The following is a 19,374-nucleotide window of genomic DNA, read 5'->3' on the forward strand; positions in this document are numbered from 1 at the left end:
GTGTGGGGAATGCGCAGGAAAGCCGACGGGCTATGGATACAGTGTCAGAGGGGACCGCCAAAGGCGACGTGGTTATGGATGTGGCATTGGAAGCAGCCACCAAGGGCGACGTAACCATGGAAGATGTCGAGCCGAGGCCTGAGAGCAACGCTGGAGTAGAGGAAGAGGAAAACTGCCCAGAATCCGCCAGGGAGTCAAGCATTGTGAGAGCATTGCTCGCTAGTGAGAAGAGGCCTCGGCCAGTTGGAGATTGGCTCGAAAGGGAGATCGGCGGCAAAACTTTTAAGTTGGGAAAAACTTTAGACGGCGAGACACAGGAACAGATCGCCAAGGTGATAGGCAGGCATCTGGACGCGTTCGCGTGGTCTGCCTCGGATATGCCGGGAATCGACCCCGATTTTTTATGTCATCATCTAGCAATGGACCCTCAAGTCAGACCAGTCCGACAAAGAAGAAGAAAATTCAATGAAGAAAGGAGACAAGCGATCAGAGATGAAACACAAAAACTCCTCGAGGCGGGCCACATCAAGGAGATACAGTATCCGGAATGACTCGCCAATGTTGTATTGGTAAAGAAGAGCAATGGGAAATGGCGAATGTGTGTCGACTTCACAGATCTAAACAAAGCCTGTCCAAAGGATTCCTATCCTTTGCCAAGTATAGACGCCCTAGTGGACAGCGCAGCAGGGTGTAAGTTGTTAAGTTTCTTAGACGCATTCTCGGGGTACAACCAAATTAAGATGCACCCCATCGACGAGGAAAAAACTGCCTTCATGACGGAGAAGTCGTGCTATTGCTACAAGGTGATGCCTTTTGGGCTGAAGAATGCGGGGGCCACGTACCAGAGACTGATGGATAAAGTGCTTGCACCTATGCTTGAGAGGAACGTACAAGCTTACGTTGACGATATGGTCGTAACACCCCTGGAAAAAAACCAGCATATTGCCGATTTGGATGAGCTGTTCGTTACGATAGCCAAATACAAACTGAAGCTGAACCCTGAGAAGTGCATATTCGGCATGGAACCGGGAAAGTTCTTAGGTTTTCTCTTGACCGAAAGAGGGATCGAAGCAAACCCTGACAAGTGTGTGGCCATTTTGGCGATGAGGAGCCCTGCTACGGTTATGGAGGTGCAGCAGCTCACAGGTCGGATGGTCGCCCTGTCGCGATTTGTGTCTGCTAGTGGAGAGAGGGGTCACCCGTATTTCCAGTGCTTGAAAAGGAATAATAGGTTTGTCTGGACGAATGAGTGTGAAGAGGCTTTCGTGAAACTCAAAGAGTACTTGGCGAGCCCGCCGGTTCTGTGCAAACCTCAAATGGGAGCGCCCCTCAGGTTATACTTCGCCGTAACCGAGAAGGCGCTGAGTGCGGTGCTCGTCCAGGACCAAGATCAAATTCAGAAACCCGTTTATTTTGTCAGCAAGGTGTTGCAGGGCCCAGAAGTGAGATATCAGGCTTTGGAGAAAGCAGCACTGGCAGTAGTGTTTTCGGCGAGGAGGTTGCGCCATTACTTCCAGAGTTTTACAGTGTTGGTGATGACCGACTTACCTATCCAGAAGGTTCTAAAGAAACCATATGTGGCTGGAAGAATGGTAAAATGGGCGGTAGAGTTGTTGGAGTTCGACATCAAGTATGAGCCCCGGGGACCGATCAAGGGACAAATCTTCGCTGACTTCGTGGTCGAACTGTCTTCTGAAACAGTGCAGAACGCCGGAGATGGTTTTCGTTGGGTGCTCTCAATGGATGGGTCCTCTAACCAGTTGGGCAGTGGGGCCGGGATAATTCTGGAAGGACCCAACGGCGTGTTGATAGAACAGTCCCTAAGGTTTGCCATTAAAGCCAGCAATAACCAAGCGGAATATGAGGCTTTGATCGCTGGTATCTTGTTGGCAAAGGAGATGGGATCAAGGGTGCTGATGGCCAAGAGCGATTCATTGCTAATCACAGGCCAAGTAACTGGTGAGTTCCAGGCTAAGGATCCGCAGATGGCAGCTTATCTGGAGTATGTGCAGGAGTTGAGGAGGTCTTGTGTTTTGTTCGAAGTAGTGCATGTGCGAAGAGAGCAGAACGCCCAAGCTGACTTGCTAGCAAAGCTCGCCAGTTCGGGCAAGGGGGGCAGGCAGAGGACCGTCATACAAGAAACCCTGAAGACACCTCGAGCGTTCGTGGCGGACCACCAAGTTCTCCAAGTCTGCAAGTCAAGGGAAGGGATGGCGAGGGGTCATAAGTCTCTATCTCAGGAGACCTTGAGGACGCCAAGGGTTAAAGCGCATCCAGTGGGAGAGACAAAGATGACACAAGTTTGCGCCGTCCACGAGCCGGACACATGGATAACGCCATACCAGCGCTACATGGCAGATGGCGTACTCCCAATGGACCCGACGGAAGCTAGGAAGGTAAAAAAGAACTCCAGCAAGTTCACCCTCATCGATGGCGAGTTGTACAGGTTTGGGTTCACACACCCCCTTTTAGTATGTGTGCATGGAGAGAAGTGCACGAGAATTATGGCCGAGCTCCATGAGGGGATTTGCGGGAGTCACATCGGAGGTCGAGCCTTGGCGACAAGAACCATCCATGCAAGTTATTATTGGCCGACAATGAGGGAAGACTGCAAGAGATATGCCCAACGTTGCAAGCAGTGCCAGGAGCACGCCGATTGGCACAAGGCGCCCCCGGAAGAGTTAAAGTCAATCTACAGTCCCTGACCTTTCCACACATGGGGAATCGATATTCTGGGACCCTTCCCATTGGCGATTAGGCAGATGAAGTATTTGGTTGTGGCAGTCGAATACTTCACGAAGTGGATTGAAGCAGAACCAGTAGCCCAGATCACCGCGCACAAGATTCAGAATTTCGTGTGGAAGAATATTGTGTGTCGTTTCGGTGTGCCCAAGCGTTTGGTATCAAATAACGGGACTCAGTTCGCAAGTCACCTGTTGAAGAAGCTGTGCGAGGATGTTGGAACTCAACAGGTGTTCGCTTCTGTGGAACACCCACAAACGAATGGGCAGGTGGAGTCAGCTAATCGGGTTTTATTAAGAGGTTTGGAGAGGAGATTGGAGAAGGCCAAAGGATCTTGGGCTGAGGAAGTTCCCCGTATAATATGGGCATATCATACCACTGAACAGTCAGGAACCCACGAAACCCCGTTTATCTTGGTGTACGGGTGCGATGCGATGATCCCAATTGAAATCCAGGAAAGCTCGCCGAGATTCCAGAACTTCGTGGCAGAAGACTCGAATGCAGAAAGGAGGATGAACTTAGATTTGTTGGATGAGGTCAGGGAGGAGGCAAGGGTAAAGGCTGAAGCAATAAAGAGAAGAGTCGAGCGCAAGTACAATTCTAGGGCAAGGCCAAGGCAGTTCAGAGATGGTGACCTGGTAATGAGGAAGGCCCACCTGTACGAGATGCAGAATAAATTGTCACCCAAATGGACGGGACCGTTTAGAATAACTGAAGCACTCGGAAACGGCGCCTACCGTTTGGAAACACTGGAGGGAGGGGCGATTCCTCGCACTTAGAACGCTACCCATCTCAAGTTTTATTACAGTTAAAGCATTGTAAGTAGCAGTTAACTCGAACAGTTAAGTGAAAACAGTTTTTCAAGGTGGCGCTCTTTTTCCCTAAGAAGGGTTTTTTAATGAGGCCACCCAATAAAGAAAGTTCGAGTCTATCAAGTTTTCCCAGTTATTGAGTTTGCATGATTATCATTTTAAGTTTTCAAACAAAAGACTTAGTCGTCCTTGTGTAAATTTAGGGCAGATTCAGATCGCATGCATAAAGTTTTTTAACTCCTCATCGCCGCTTGGCGATCAGAGACACTAGTATAAAATTGTAGACCCTCATCGCCAGTCGACGACCGGGGATGATAGATAAAAGTCCTCATCGCTGCCTGGCGATTGGAGGCACAAGTTAAGTTGTAAACCTCCCTGCTCATTGGCAATTGGAGGCGCTAGTATAAAGATTTTAAGTCCTCATCGCCACCTGGCGATCGGAAGCACAAGTATAAAGTTTTTTTTTTTTTTTTTGTCGCCACCCGGCAATAGGAGGTGAAAGTTAAGTTTTAAGTCCTACTCGCCTAGAACGAGTATAGGCGAGAAGAGAATGAGAAGTCCTACTCGCCAAGAACGAGTATAGGCGAGAGTTCAGAGCAAAGTGACAGGTACGTCCAGATGAGTTAAAATCCGGGCGCCTAGTCCTTGAGCAGGGGTTAAGGGATTCCTTCGGGACGCCCCCTCCTCAAGTATGAATAGCTGGCCCCGGTACCAGATGAGTTAAAATCCGGGTGCCCAGTCCTTGAGCAGGGGTTAAGGGATTCCTTCGGGACGCCCCCTCCTCAAGTATGAATAGCTGGCCCCGGTAACAGATGAGTTAAAATCCGGGCGCCCAGTCCTTGAGCAGGGGTTAAGGGATTCCTTCGGGACGCCCCCTCCTCAAGTATGAATAGCTGGCCCCGGTACCAGATAACAGTTCAAACCCAGGCGCCTACTCCTTGAGCAGGGGTTAAGGGATTCCTTCGGGACGCCCCCTCCTCAAGTATGAATAGCTGGCCCCGGTAACAGATGAGTTAAAATCCGGGCGCCTAGTCCTTGAGCAGGGGTTAAGGGATTCCTTCGGGACGCCCCCTCCTCAAGTATGAATAGCTGGCCCCGGTACCAGATAACAGTTCAAACCCAGGCGCCTACTCCTTGAGCAGGGGTTAAAGGATTCCTTCGGGACGCCCCCTCCTCAAGTATGAATAGCGAGCCCCGGTACCAGAGAATGTCCTCCTCACCCTCGAGTGAGTTCAGGCAAGATGAGATTAAAAGTCCTCAGTGCATCCAGCGGAAAGGTAGCCCCTGGAGAAGTTGAGGCACCAGATAAAGTCCTTCTCGCCGTCGAGCGAGTTCAGGCCAGATAAAGTCCTTCTTACCTCAGAGTGAGTTCAGGCAAGAACAGAATACAAGGCCTCTTTGCTTAAGCAAATTGAGGCAAGTTCGAAAGACCTTAGTGCAGAATCAGGCCAGCCCAGTTTAGGTGATGGCCTAGAAATACATATGTCACTTGGCAGATCAGGCAAGCGAGATTTCAGATACTAAAAATGACTCTCGCCTACTGCTCAATAAGTAATTTCGTGTCAAATGTTATTGCTATAGACTAACCGTTTGTTTAAAATAAGTTGATTGCCAGAAAATTAAGCATCAGTTTGCGCTAAGTTAATTGGGTTAAGTGAGAGCCCACCAAGTTATCAAGCGATCGCACAACAGATAAAAGATAAACCATGTGCATATGTTAACACGGTCCGAGTAAAAGAAGACATTACAAACAAATTCGTTGCACAGAGACAGAGGTTGAATATTTAAGTCTTTCAGAATGTTTCTAAACAAGACGTCAAGTGAAAACGTTAATCGGAGGGTACAATTTTGCCGTCTACCACTTCATGGCAAATTGAGAACTGGGAGAGGTCCAAGTCGGGGTAAGTACAAGCGAACTGCTCCAAGGCCGCGCCGAACCCGGAAGTCATAACGTTTGCGGCACTGAGGTCGAGTTCTTCAATTTGTTTCTTCAGTTTTTCGTTCTCCTCAAGCGCCTGGGCAAGTTTTGCTGCAGATTCGCTCAGCTCCTTATCTTTCTCGCTCAGTTCCTTGGCCTTTTGGTCCTTGTCAGTTTCGATTTTTCCCAGCAGATCCTCCCTCTCAATTGACTTGGCCTCGAGCTCATCCGCGTAGGCCTTTTTAGCCTTGAGAGTCTCCTCAAGGTCCGTTATCTTCTCCTGCTGATGCACGAGTCTGCCCTCGAGTTCGGTGACCTTTAAGAGTTTGGCGTTGAGCTTTTGGTCTAGTTCAGCGCTGTTTTTGCGTTCGCTCCGCAACTCGTCCTTCAGAGCATTCTCTACCGTGAAAACTTCAATCCCCGCATCGTAAGATCACGCTTAAGTTGTTGGACTTGGTCCTTCGCAACACTGGCTTCGGATTCATACTGGCTCAAGGAGTCCCTTAAAGCCTCGCCCATCATCTGGTAAAGGCGTTTCTCTACGCACTCGGTAGTCATAGCGCTAAGGTAAGCGGTGTGGGCTTTCAAGACCTCCTCGACAGAGGCTGGAAGAGCAGGGATCGAAAGAGGAGTCGAGGGTTGGTTCTCGCCGCCACCTTCATAAATATGGACGACCAGGGGAACATCAGGACATGGCGGCGACACGTCTGGCTCCACTACAGGCTGGGGAGACCATTGAATGTCCGCAGTCTGCTCCAGAACGCCTCCAGCAGCTGAGGTGTTTGATGGTAGAGCATCCCCAGCGCTCTCAAAGGGTGTAGAGACGCTGGGGGGATTCTCTGTGTAATCTGGGCCCGTACTCTCGTTTGCGGGTAGCTTGGTGATGGTTGCCCTGTTCCTTTTACAGATAAGTCCATCTTCAGTGCTCTCGTCATCCTCCTCATCCGACACCATTGTGGGATTCTTCCTCTTGGCCCTCTTTGGCGGCAGTTTCTTTCTTACAGGGGCAGGAGGGGCGATAAGGGAAGATGAGCCCACGGGAGGAAGCTCGCCTCGGGCAACGGCGGCTTCCGCTACAGAATTCTGGACGGTTTGAGAACCCGCAGCGAGTTTGTGGCGTTTGACTATAGAACGCAGTCTGGCCATGTGATCTTTCCCCAACATTGTGTCTGCACGAAGTGATCAATGTTCACAAATCAACCCAGTTACAGATACAGGTAATTGGCAGTACAAGAGTAAGCGCAGGATAGTGTAATACGAACGAATTTGATAAAGAAGTAAAGCAGACTTGGCACAGGAAGAAAAATCCAGATGGAGTGGAGGGACAGACCTATGTAAAAGTCTAGTTGATCCTCACAGAATTCGAACTTGATAATTGAGGGAGTGGGTAAGGTAGTATTGGTGGAGGCAACTTCTTTCCAGAAGTTGCACAAGTCTCTATCGAGCTCCCCCATCTTCTCTGGACTCCTAGCTTTCCGAAAATGATCCTGGGAATCCTTTTTTCCCTTGTCAACCCAGTACAAGGGGAACCCATCGAGAAGTGTGGGACTCTGATCATTACAGCAAACACGAACGAACTTACCCTTCCAATCCTTATAAGATTGTTGGAAGATGGAAAGGATGGATCTCCCAGCAATCCCATTGAAGCTTACCCATAGGTGGTCCCCCAGGTTTTTGGCCTCAAACAGAAATAAGAACACGTCTACAGAGGTTGGATGGCCTAGGTGTGCACAAACAATTTGGTATGCCCTGACAAACGCCCAGCCGTTGGGATGCAGCTGGGCAGGGGCAATATCAAGCTCGGTCAGGAGCTCCCTCTCAAAGCGAGTAAAGGGGAACCTGAGCTTAACCTTCTTAAACACGGTTGCATAAACAAAGCAGAAAGGGTAGCCATCGTTGCCATCGTTATCAGTACAAATAGGTTCCCCGGGAGGACAAGGACGAATAACAACCTTGTCGTCATGCTCCTTATGGAATGTGAGGTGGGTCTTATCTCTCAAGTGAAGAATATCGGCCTTAGAGTTAATCAAGGAAGTCTCGTTCAGCAGAGCTGGAGGAGCCCATGGGTACAACAGTTTGTAATCAGGAATGGGGCGTGCGGTGGCGCTAGTTTGTGGGGAAGTTGATTGCGATTGGTTGGGACGAGAGGGCGCAGGCCTCTGAGCCCGGTTTGAAAGGATGCCAGGGTCCCTAGGTGGGTTACGAGATGTGGAGGGGTTTCCTGATGAAGGTTGTTTGCGAGATTTTGGAGGAGGGTTTCGAGAGGGGGCAGGGGTTGCCCCTGTACGAGCCATCGAGAACTGCAGGAAAGACGAAAGGAAAGTAAGAAAAGGAAAGCGGAGGGTCGCTAAAAAGAATGATTCGATTCGAAAAACAGGAAGGGAAATCAGCATGAACAAAAAGGGTCGCAGAAAGGGAAAGAAAAACCTAAAACGCAGGAAAAAGCAAAACAGAGAACAAACAGCCCGCAACGTATGCTTCAAGCAGTTAAGGGATGATGCAAGTCGATCAAAATGCGGTGAGCACCAACAAAGTGATAAAAGGTTTACCTTTTTTATGATCGAAGGAGCGCGCGAGGAAATGATGATTAGGGAGACGAAGCGTTCACCAGAGCGTATCGAAAGTTTGAAAGTGAAGAAGAAAGATAATGTAACAGTGGAGAGGCGCGAGAAGTTTAGAGTTTCGAAGGTTACGGGAAGCGCAAACGACATGAAAAAACAACCATCGATGAATCCACGCGTCATTTGATGGGAGGGGGTTGGTGAAGTGTCAAATCAGTAACCGGCGTGCGCATTAGCGCGCGAAGCCACGTAGATCGCCGAAGTTTAACTTATCCTCCTCGAGTCATCAAGGGCGATGACGTGATCAAGTAGTGCGAAGGGGCGGTCTGCAAAATGTACACGACCGCCAACGGGGTCGTCGTCGAACGAAAGATCAGGCGGTCTGACATCGCTACAAGTAGTACGTCGCCAACCATCCCAATGAGCTCGGGCGCGATAATGCTGAAGGTTCGAATAGGAAAGCTCAAACGGGAAGGCATCCCTCACAAAAGCGAAGGCCGAGCAGAGCCATAAACGAGGCAACCAGAAACAGGATGTTTAAGGGATGGGAAACAAACAAATGCTATCTAAGAAATTCACGCCGAGCATAGAGGCAATATCGGAGTGACGCGCGCGGCGTGGCAAAGAACGCAAGCATGCAAGATAAGTTGAACAGCATTCGACATAAAGAAAAGCGTAGAACCAATGTTAAGGTTACAGACGAAGTTTGTAACATTTGCAAAATGGAATTATAGTCCTATACACATCCTAATATCTGCGCAAAAAGCAAGAACACATCACTCATCGGTGGTCCCAGGCTTCGAGCAATACGACGAAAAAGCCCCGTCTCCGAACCGCAAAGCCCGAGTCAGAAGCGTCCTCTGATGATCGCTTATCTTTGAACCTACGTGAAAGAAAGGAATAAAGTATAGTAAGAGACATACGCGAAACAAAGCATTTCTAAGCAATATCATACAAGAGACCCAACAAGAAGTGGGAAGGTCATGAGAAAAGCCTCACACACATATATATCTTTCCAGAAGCTCGGCATTATGCTCCAAGCTTATTAAAGCAGTCGCATCAAATCCTCCAACACCCGCCAGGATCTTGCAAGCTTCCTGATCCCTTGAAGACAGTTTCTTAAGGGGTTTAGATTTCAAGGTTCTGGCGTCCTTTGTCCAGTATAAAGGAAAGCCGTCCAGAGCAGAAGGCACCAAGCTGGAACAGCATACCTTAAAGAACCTGCCTTTCCACCCTGTGAAGGCTTGCTGAAAGGGAGTCAAAAGAATCCTACCAGGGACATTGCTAAGAGTTACCCAAAGATTGTTTCTCTGCCTCTTCACCTCAAAGAAGTGAAGAAAAATGTCCACAGAAGGCGCACATCCAAGGAAGCCAAACAAAATGTCAAAGGCCTTCACGAAGGTCCAACTGTTAGGGTACAATTGGGCTGGAGCGGTGTTCATCTCCGTTAACAGCTCCCTCTCGAACCTGGAAAAGGGAAGGCGTACGCCGACGCACTTAAAAACTGCTTGGTAAAAATAGAAAAAGGGGACCCTGTTATTGGATCGTTCATCCCCGCACACCGGCTCCCCCATGGAACAAGGGAGCACGACGATGTCATCATCGTGCCTCTTTGCGAAGGCACAATGGTCGTAGGAACACGCTTCCCCCACGTGTTCCCTCAGGGCCCTAGTAGAAAGTAAGCAAGAATACTCGTCAAGGAGTTCACTCGAAGCCCAAGGACAAAGGTCCTTGTGACTCACTCGGGAGGAAGATGGGTTGGTGGACATTTTAGTGTGTGCTGGCAGTAAGGAAACTGGAGGTCAAGGGTTCAGTAACGCAATAGAAGGAAAGGTCGCAAAGAAAGAACGTGGAACAAGGAGTTCTTGGGAAGAAGATGAATAGTGCAAGAAAGATAGGAAAGAAGTAGAGTCAATAAGTTGAGATGCGGGGTTTTCAAGATTCAAGCCTCACGATTGAAGCGGTAAAGCAAGCGCCTTGTGAGTGGGCCACGTGTCGCGAGGTAAAAGTACGGATTAAAGTGTCATCTGTCTCACTCAGAGAATATCACATCGTCAGAGTCCTTGAGGGTACGTTGCGCCGGCGATACAGAAATGTCACGTCAATCGATCGGAGGATGACATGTCATCAAAATGCCGCAAGGGCAGTAGGGGGCAAGCTTTAGTCTTTTCGCTCAAAGCAAGTTATCAGCTCAAGACTGGGGGGCTTGTGTACGGGCCGGGTCATCAGGTATGATGACGTGGACAAGAGAAGGGTAGGTGGTCAAGAAGCCAACATAGTTGCCGCATGTAGAAGCAGCGTTCTACAATGTACGTAATCGGTTCTCGCCAAGACGTGTCACTATCCGAGAAAAGACATCGCCTAAACGGACATCGCCTAAGTAAGACATCGCCTAAGTAAGACATCGCCTGAGTAAGACATCGCCCGAAGAGTCAACCCGCATGACGTAAGCATTTCACAGAGAGGGGGCCCACACGATGGGATAACCCTAAGTTGGGTGGCGGCACTGTGGGTCCCTCTGCACAGAATAAATGATCGAGTCAAAAGGGCACGTGGCAATGCCCACGTGCTCACTAAAGGTATCCAGGGAAGGCTGCATGCATGACACGTGTTTAATTAGGGCGCTCGAACAGTATGATGGCGCGAGAAATACAGCGCTCAAGTTAGAGCCCAAGTGGCCATAAGGTTATACATTGCACTCCAGATAAGGGAAGTCCATGGGCCAGATACGCTAAGATCCTAAAGATAGCGGCGCAAGGACCTTCTCCAAGGAACCCTAGATAATAGCAAGCAACGCAGAGGTAAACCCTAGTTTTTCACCTATATATAGGGCACGAATAAGCCCTAGAGAGGGACGTTTTTTCACAGTTGCATGAGTTTTAACCTAGTTTTCATAAAGTCATTCAGAACAGTAGTCCCTAGTTGTTCTTGACGACACACCCAACTGTGGACACAAGGCAGTTAGGGCCACACAGTTCCAATTGTTGAGATTATTATACAGTTTCTAGTTACTTTGGTGTTTCTCGCTAGCTGACTTGAGCGTCGGAGTGCAAACGGCCGCGAGGGCGCCCCTTTGTTCTTCTTTTTCAGGTACACACAGACGAGGCAGAACGAAGGTGCCCTAGCTCGTTAGAACAAAGCCACGCATAAAGACGACCCAGGTCAACCGGCCAGAACATTTCTTAAAGTAAAACATTTCTATACACAAAGCTTTAGTCATGTCTTCTCACTCCTCAAAATCTCTTAAAAGTGATGTGAAATCCTTGAAATCTCTTTTAAAACAACTTTCCAAGGATATTCAATCAATTTCATCTAAAAAATTGGAGAATGAGACCAAAACTAATGAATTGACTAAAGCAAAGGATGAGAAGTCTCAAATTTCAAAAAAATTACATTCTCTTGCATATAACTCTGAAGTTTATGATTCTTTTGGGGAAGAAAGTCTTAGGATTAATGAATATCATCAACCATCCCCTAGGAGAGCTAGAAAAGAGAGACAAGAAAACCTAAAGGAGGTGAAGGTAGAGCTACCTCATTTCTATGGGAAAGAAGATGTAGAAACATATCTATATTGGGAGATGAGGGTAGAGCAATTGTTTGCTTGCAACCATGTGAGTGAAGAAAAGAAAGTACCCTTAGCTACCTTAAGTTTTCAAGGTGATGCTATGTATTGGTGGAATGCCCTAAAAAGAGAGAGACATCTCCACAAGGACCCTCCCATTACATATTGGAATGACCTTAGGGGAGCCTTGAGATGTCGCCATATTCCCTCACTTTACAATAGGAAGTTGATGGACAAGCTCCAAAGACTTCATCAAAGAAATATGAGTGTAGAAGAATATTGGCAAAAGATGATGTCATATATTAAGAGGGCAAGGATTAATGAAGAAATTCATACCACCATATCTAGGTTTTTAAGTGGTCTCAAACTTGAGATAAGAAACAAAGTTGAACTTTTATCTTATAGAGATTTAAATGACTTGATTCAACTTAGCATTAAAGTTGAAAAACAAATTTTGAGAAAACAATCAAGTAAAAAACAAAGTTCATACTCTGTATCTTATGACAAGGATGAGTTCCAAAGAGGGGAAGAACATATAAAAGAAACATCTATAAAACTTTCCCAAAACCTAGCCGAGCATATCTCACACACTCAAGCTAGAGAAATTCAATGTTTTACATACCTTGGTAATGATCAATTAGCATCTCAATGTTCCAATGAAAGATCTATGATCTTAAGGGACAAAGATGAGAATAGTAGCCAAGAAAAAGAAGCTAGTGAGAGTGATGAAAATGTAAAAATGGAAAATCAAGAGAAAACCCTTGGAAAGCAAAAGGCGTGGGAGAAGAGTGTTCCTTCCCACAAGGTCATTCAACAAGAAGGAAAAGTTGAAAATACCTTTGAAAAAATGCTTCTTGTTGAACAACCTAGCCTTACCTTTTGTAAAGGAACACTTGCAAGCCTAGTAAAAAAACAAGAATCCTTAAAAGAGGCTTGCATAGATAAAAATGTAGTAGATTATTTTTCATATGTGCTAAGATCTCACCAAGTGAAGGTCAAGTTATCTATAGGCATCTACAAAGACAATTTTTTACGTGACGTAGTGCCTAAAGAAACTTGTCATGTCTTATTGAGACAACCATTGCAAAGAATTAAAATTTTCATGAACAAAGGTTGTATCAACGAGACTACCTTCACACGTAAAAGAGAAATTCTTTATAAAGGAGAACTCATGGGCCAAATTAGAGTTGATAAAACTCTAGAGCTTTTAAAAGGAAAACTCTTGTCACCCATGAGAAAAGATGTTCAAAGACATTACCCTAGATACATTCCTTGTTTTAAAAATACATCTAAGGCGATGTCTCATGAACTCTATACTCCTTTACCTTTTGCAAATGATCCATGGGAAGATATAAAACTAGATTTTATATTAGAGCTTCCTTGGACCATAAAAGGTATTGATTCCATTTTTGTGGATAAGCTCTTCTCTAGAGAAGTAATGAGACTTCATAGTTTACCTCTAAGCATAGTATTGAAAAGAGCTCCAAACTTTGAAAAGCATTTTTTGAGGATACTTTTAGAAAAACTTGGAACTATGTTATACTCTTAAAATTCTTATCATCCTCAAAAGAATGGTCAAACTGAAATTGAAAATATAGCTCTTTCTACTATACCTAGAGTAATCATGAAGTGCACACACAACTCTAGAGATGAGCATGCATACAATAGAGTAGTCCACAAGACTACTAATATTTCTACATTTGAAATTGTATGTGGACTTAATTCTCTTTCTCCTTTTAAGTTGTTACCATTTTCTAAAGGATTTGTGCCTAAGGAAAAAGTAACAAAGATTGAAAATTTTAAAATGAGGATTAGAGAACACATACAACGATCAAAAGAGAAATATTGTAAAAAGTTGCCAAAAGCAAAAGAAAAACAAAAATGGCAACTTCATAAAATTGATTTATATATAACTACTTCAACTAACTCATTTGCTTTATTCGATAATTCCCCTACATGGAAGTTTGATCCGGGAGGACAAGCATAGTTGAAGAAGCAAGAGGCTGATATCCGAGATCAACACTATGGATCTGAGGATAGATTTTCTCAAGAAGGAGGAGATGATGGACACCATCCAGCCATATACATCCATCTCCCTAGCCATGAAGAAGAAGAAACAATGGATTTGAGGACAAATCCTTTTCAAGAGGGAGGGGATGATGGAAGAGGCCCCAGCACCAACCCTTTGAGAGGCCCCAGCACCAACCCTTTGAGAGGCCACCAAAATGCTACCTTGAGGCAACCACTAGAGTCATAGTCAAAGAGGGGTCAAGAGGACACATTTTACATGTCATAGACTCTAGTGTGTCATAGTTTTTCTTATTTTTCTAATCAAAGTAGCATAGTTTAAATATTTTTGTAAATGTGTTGAAACATGCAAAGTGGTACCTAAAATGCTAACCTAAGTTTAATTAGAGTTTCCTACTCCTAATTAAACTTAAGTCCAGCCCACAATTAGCCTAAGTGGAGCATAAGGTTTTAGAACTCCTAGCACATGGAAGAATTCTAGAACCTACCTCACATGTGCTGAATTTTGGAAGCCACCATCCCATGTGCTCCCATGTGCCATGTGCTTCCATGTGCTCACACTTGCATGTAATTTGGCTAGCATTTCATTTGTATTTGGCTCTTCAAATTCCAGCCCTCCAATCCTACATAAGGAGGTGCTTGGCTCTCATTTTGGTAAGATTGAATAGAGTATTGTTATGCTGCCAAATTTGAGCCATACACTACTCTTTGCCTAGAATCTAGGTTTTAAACTTCACTTCATCACCTTCAAAGGGGTTGGCCGAACCTCCCCAATTCCCCACTCTCATGCACCTTCAAGGCACCCATACTTCCTAGGAAGGCCTTGCTTCATCTCCTCCACTAGCTTCCGCAAGTTCATCACCAAAACACAAAGAAGAGCTCATAGGAATGCCATCAAATCCTCTAAGGACTGGATAGTTATCTCTGATTGTCCATCAGTTTGAGGATGATATGTTGAACTAAGTCTGAGTTTAGTCCCCAAAGCTTCTTAAAGTTTTTTCCAGAATCTAGAGGTGAATCTAAGATCTCTATCTGAAACTATGTTGGAGGGTACACCATGCAATCTGATTATTTCATCTATGTAAATCTAAGCCAACTTCCGCATAGAGATTCTCAAGTCTATAAGTAGGAAGTGTGTCGTCTTTGTCAACCTATCCACTATGACCCAAACAGAGTCATGCTTCCTCAAAGTATGTGGTAAGTGGGTAACAAAATCCATTGAGATATTGTCCCAATTCCACACTGGAATGTCTAACTGAGTTAACATGCCTTCAGGTCGTTGATGTTCAATCTTTGATTTCTGACAAGTCAAGCAAGCAACTACAAACTTGGCTACATCATTCTTCATGCCATGCCACCAATAAGACTTCTTCAGATCTTGATACATCTTGTTCATTCCTAGATGTAAACTAAGTTTGCTTTTATGACCTTCAGATAACACTGTTTGTTTTAGTTCATTATCCTCTGGTATGCATATTCTATTTTTGAATCTCAAAATACCATCCACTCCAAAAGAGAAGTCTTTAGATTTGTCAGTATTTAATAAGCCCATGATGTTCTTCAATTTTGAATCTTCCAACTGCTTTTCCTTCACCTTCTCCAGAAATTCATTAGTTATAACAAGTGTATTACAACTAATGCAATTTGAAGACATGGAAACATCCAAATTCATACTCCTGAAATCTTCAATCAATGCTAGCTCTCTAATCAGAAGCGAAGAAATTTGTATCTTTTTACGACTCAACGCATCTGTAACAACATTTGCCTTCCCAGGATGGTATATTAGCTGGAAATCATAGTCCTTTAAAAATTCAATCCACCTCTTTTGTCTCATATTAAGCTCCTTTTGATCAAACAAATACCTCAAGCTTTTATGATCACTAAACACATCAAAACTAACTCCATAAAGAAAATGTCTCCATATTTTTAAAGCAAAGACAATTGCTGCCAATTCTAGATCATGAGTTGGATAATTTCTTTCATGCACCTTTAACTGACGAGAAGCATAGGCAACAACTTTCTTATTCAGCATTAGAGCACAACCCAATCCCTGATAGGAAGCATCACAAAAAATTTCAAAAGACTGATTGGTATCAGGGATTGTCAATACAGGAGCATTAGTCAACCTTCTTTTCAACTCTTCAAAGCTTCTCTCACATTGTTCAGTCCATGCAAAAGGATAATCCTTTCTAGTTAATTGGGTCAAAGGAACCACTATTTTAGAAAAGCCTTCAATAAATCTCCTGTAATATCCTGCTAACCCGACAAAGCTTCTAATTTCTGTAACAGTTTTAGGACGTTCCCACTGAAGTACAACCTCCACTTTAGAAAGATCTACTAATATTCCCTGTGCATAGATGAAATGTCCTAAAAATTGTATTTCTGACATCCAAAAGTCACATTTTGAAAGTTTAGCATATAACTATTTTTCTCTCAAAATGTTCAGGACAATTCTAAGATGTTCTGCATGTTCTTCCCTTGTACGAGAATAGTGTTAGAATGTATGGCTTTAAACTAGAGGGGGGTGAATGGTTTAAAGAGGGCTTTCGCAAACTTTTAAGTCTAGAATGAAATCACTTCGAGAAAACTTGAATCAAAATTAAGTTTTCCAAAAACACAAAGCAAATAAGCACAACACTAGAAAACCAATCGGTTGTTTCGCAGAAACAATCGGTTGTTTATACCAGTTCACAAATATAAAACTGAATTTAAAGATTTCAAAGGACAGAGAGATTGAACACGCAAGTTTATACTGGTTCACTCTTAACCAAGAGCTACATCCAGTCTTCCCAGAAACCACTGGGAATCCACTAAGCAATCAACCCTAGATTACTTACAACACCACCAAAGAAGTGACCTTGATCCCCTCAAGACACACACTTCCTTTGGCTCGACACAATACCACTAAGAATGCTGATCTTGGCAACCTCAAGAACACACAACACTTCTCAACTTTACACACAGAGTTTCTTCAAAGGTACAAAGGATTACACTTGTTACAGAAAAGATCTAAAATCAATACAAGATGAAAATCCTATATCACACTCTCTTTGATCCAAGCAATCTCAAAGCAATCTTTAACTCTTTCAAAAGCAAAATCAGTGAAAAACTCAAATCTGTTTTTCTTTGATCAAAACTAAGATGTTGTTTGTTACAAAATATGAACAAACTATTTATTTCATTCAAAGACTGGTCAAAGCATTTAAAATTGGAGCGTATTCAGTTATAAAATCATTTAATGCTCAGTCAAAGCACAAAACAGTTTTTTGTTTTGGTCCCAAAACAAACAATCGGTTGAATACTCGAATCAATCGATTGTTTTGGTTTGACAGCAAGTCAACCATCAAAAACAGTTTTCAACCTTTCTAAAAACACCTAAGTATAAAACAATCGGTTGTTTCGCAAAACAACAAGTTTTTCACTTAGTTTGAAAAACACTTTTCTTTAAAAAGGTTCGAGAATGTTTAAGCTTTGGATTCAATCAAGAGTGGATTTAACACAAAATCTACCCCAGATCCTATCTAAAGACAGCTCAGCAGCAGCAAGCACATCTAGCCTTCCATCATCCTTCAAAGGGTTTGGATTCTTCAAAGCTTGAACACACTTGATTCAACAATCTCCCCCTATTTGATGAAGACAAATCCCTGGTTGCTTGTGTTGGAATTGATTGAATCTGAAGCAGTTCCTGCAAGACAAAGTTTAAGCAAAGCACCATATCTTTGATATAGGGTTAGAGTAAAAACAGAAATAGTATATCAGCAGTTTAAAAACTAGCAGAAAAATGTTTACTTAAACACTCATAAACCACATAGAGTTTTGCAGAAATTAAAAGATAATGAAAACAACACAACATAAATCTCCCCCTATTTGTCTTTGCAAATAGACAAAAAGAAGAGATAAAAATATAATTTTTCCAGATCATACAGAAATTTAAAACAGAAGCAATTAAATTCATACAAGACCAAGAACAATCGGTTGTTTCGTGAATTCAACCAGTTGTTTTTCTTTTAATCTTCCTTGCCATACTGAAGTTCAAAGATCTGATTCTGAACAACTTCTATATGTTCATCCAGGGTCATGAACCGTGTATCCATCTTGTTGAATCTGTTGTCTATATTTTGGAAGTTGGTTACACACAAATCATGAAGATTTCTTTGATTCTCGGCAAATCCATCAAGCCTATTGACCATATATCTTTCAAAAGAAGACATGGATGGCATTTCATCTCCTTGACTCCCTACACTGATTCCAGCACCTAGATTGGTTTCAGGTTGCTCTTCTTGATGAAAATCCATGTCAGCAGCGTGATCTTCTTCATCAAAATCAGCAGCTGCAACACTTGATGAGGCACCATGATCACCATCTTTGCTTACCCATTTGCCACTTATTTTTGTGAATCACATCTTGCTAAGAGAGCCATTGTTCATCTCTTGAGTTGACTTAACCAACTCAGATGTCTCATCCTCAAGATTCTCTTCAAAATACAACAGAAATTTAGAGATCAAAACAACATAGGGATAATGATAATCACTTAACCTCGTGGTGTTTTGCATGTGCTCTTTGATGTTGCGAATCCAGTTGATTCTGATCTTCTTCATAATGCAGTAGATGTACACTAGGTCCTCTTCTGTTAGGACAGAATGATGGCTCCCCCTTGGGGTAAGAATCCAAGTTACAATAAGAGCAAACAACCTTTCATCTAGCTTTAAGCCTCCAACCGAACAAGTTCTCACTTGGGCATTTTGATTCTTCAAGCAACTCTTGTAGTATTGGACTTTGTTGATATCCTCCACTACTCCAAGGTTTCTCTTGTTGATTCTTAGACCAACATATTTCAAACTAGCAACAACAGTCCACACATCATAAGTGATCTCCATGTCAACTCTCTTCACATGAGAAACAAGGTTGTTTCCCTCAAACTTGAGATTGGTGTAGAACACCCAAATCAAGTCAGGGTAGATGTTTCCCTTCATCTCTAAGAATCTTCTTAGAGATTGATCTTTGAGCAGCTTCCTCACATTATCTAGCTTTTGGCTTTTCATCCAATCAAACGAAACAACTTTGGGATTGTTTATCACCTTTGTGCTAGTTTGAAACCTATACCTTTCAATGAGCTCATTGTCTCCAAAAAACCAACCCTCTAATCTCTCTCCAGAACTCACTGTTCTGGTTTTGACCCTCTTTGATGTAGGAGGAGTTGATTCCATGACAACAGAAAAAGGGGTAAAGAAGACTCACACAAGGAGAGCAAGAGTTGTTGCAAGAGATGGCTCAATTGGTTGTTCTTGTGAGAGAGAACAGCTACAACAGAATTTAAAGAAACACTGCACCAAACTGCATTCAATGACGTGAGTGGGTTTTAGTTTTTCACAGAGAAAAGACTTGATCAAGACTTGCACAAAAAATGTCAGAAAAAGCATAAAATCACATGGTCATTACATGTGATCTTTGACTAGTCATAAAAGCTCTTAAATTTTCAAGATTTTGGAATATATTCCTTTATGACATGTTGTAACTTCCTTCAAAACATAAACAGGCTTTCAACACAGCTTTATTAACCCAAATCCTTTCGTAATTGATATCTGCAACAGACAAAAATTAAAAAGAAATTAAATTTATTCTTTCACAGTGCTGTCAGAAACAAAACAATCAGTTGTTTCGCAGAAACAATCGGTAGTTTTTCTGTAGCAGCAAAACAGATTTTGAATTTTTAATCATGAGCAGAAAGGATTCAAACCAGATGTATTTGAA

At 43.6% G+C, this 19,374-nt stretch overlaps 1 protein-coding gene across 1 annotated transcript; it reads left to right on the forward strand.

The window, feature by feature from the left end:
- Positions 1-32: 32 nt before the first annotated feature.
- On the forward strand, positions 33-2,705 carry LOC137806164 (uncharacterized). Its single transcript, XM_068606150.1, has 3 exons — positions 33-332; positions 576-1,424; positions 1,560-2,705. The coding sequence occupies exons 1-3, from the start codon at positions 33-35 to the stop codon at positions 2,703-2,705; spliced, it is 2,295 nt and encodes a 764-aa protein (XP_068462251.1).
- The last annotated feature ends 16,669 nt before the right edge of the window (positions 2,706-19,374 follow it).

Source organism: Phaseolus vulgaris, chromosome 11 (genome assembly GCF_000499845.2).
Source record: "Phaseolus vulgaris cultivar G19833 chromosome 11, P. vulgaris v2.0, whole genome shotgun sequence".
NCBI lineage: Eukaryota > Viridiplantae > Streptophyta > Magnoliopsida > Fabales > Fabaceae > Phaseolus > Phaseolus vulgaris.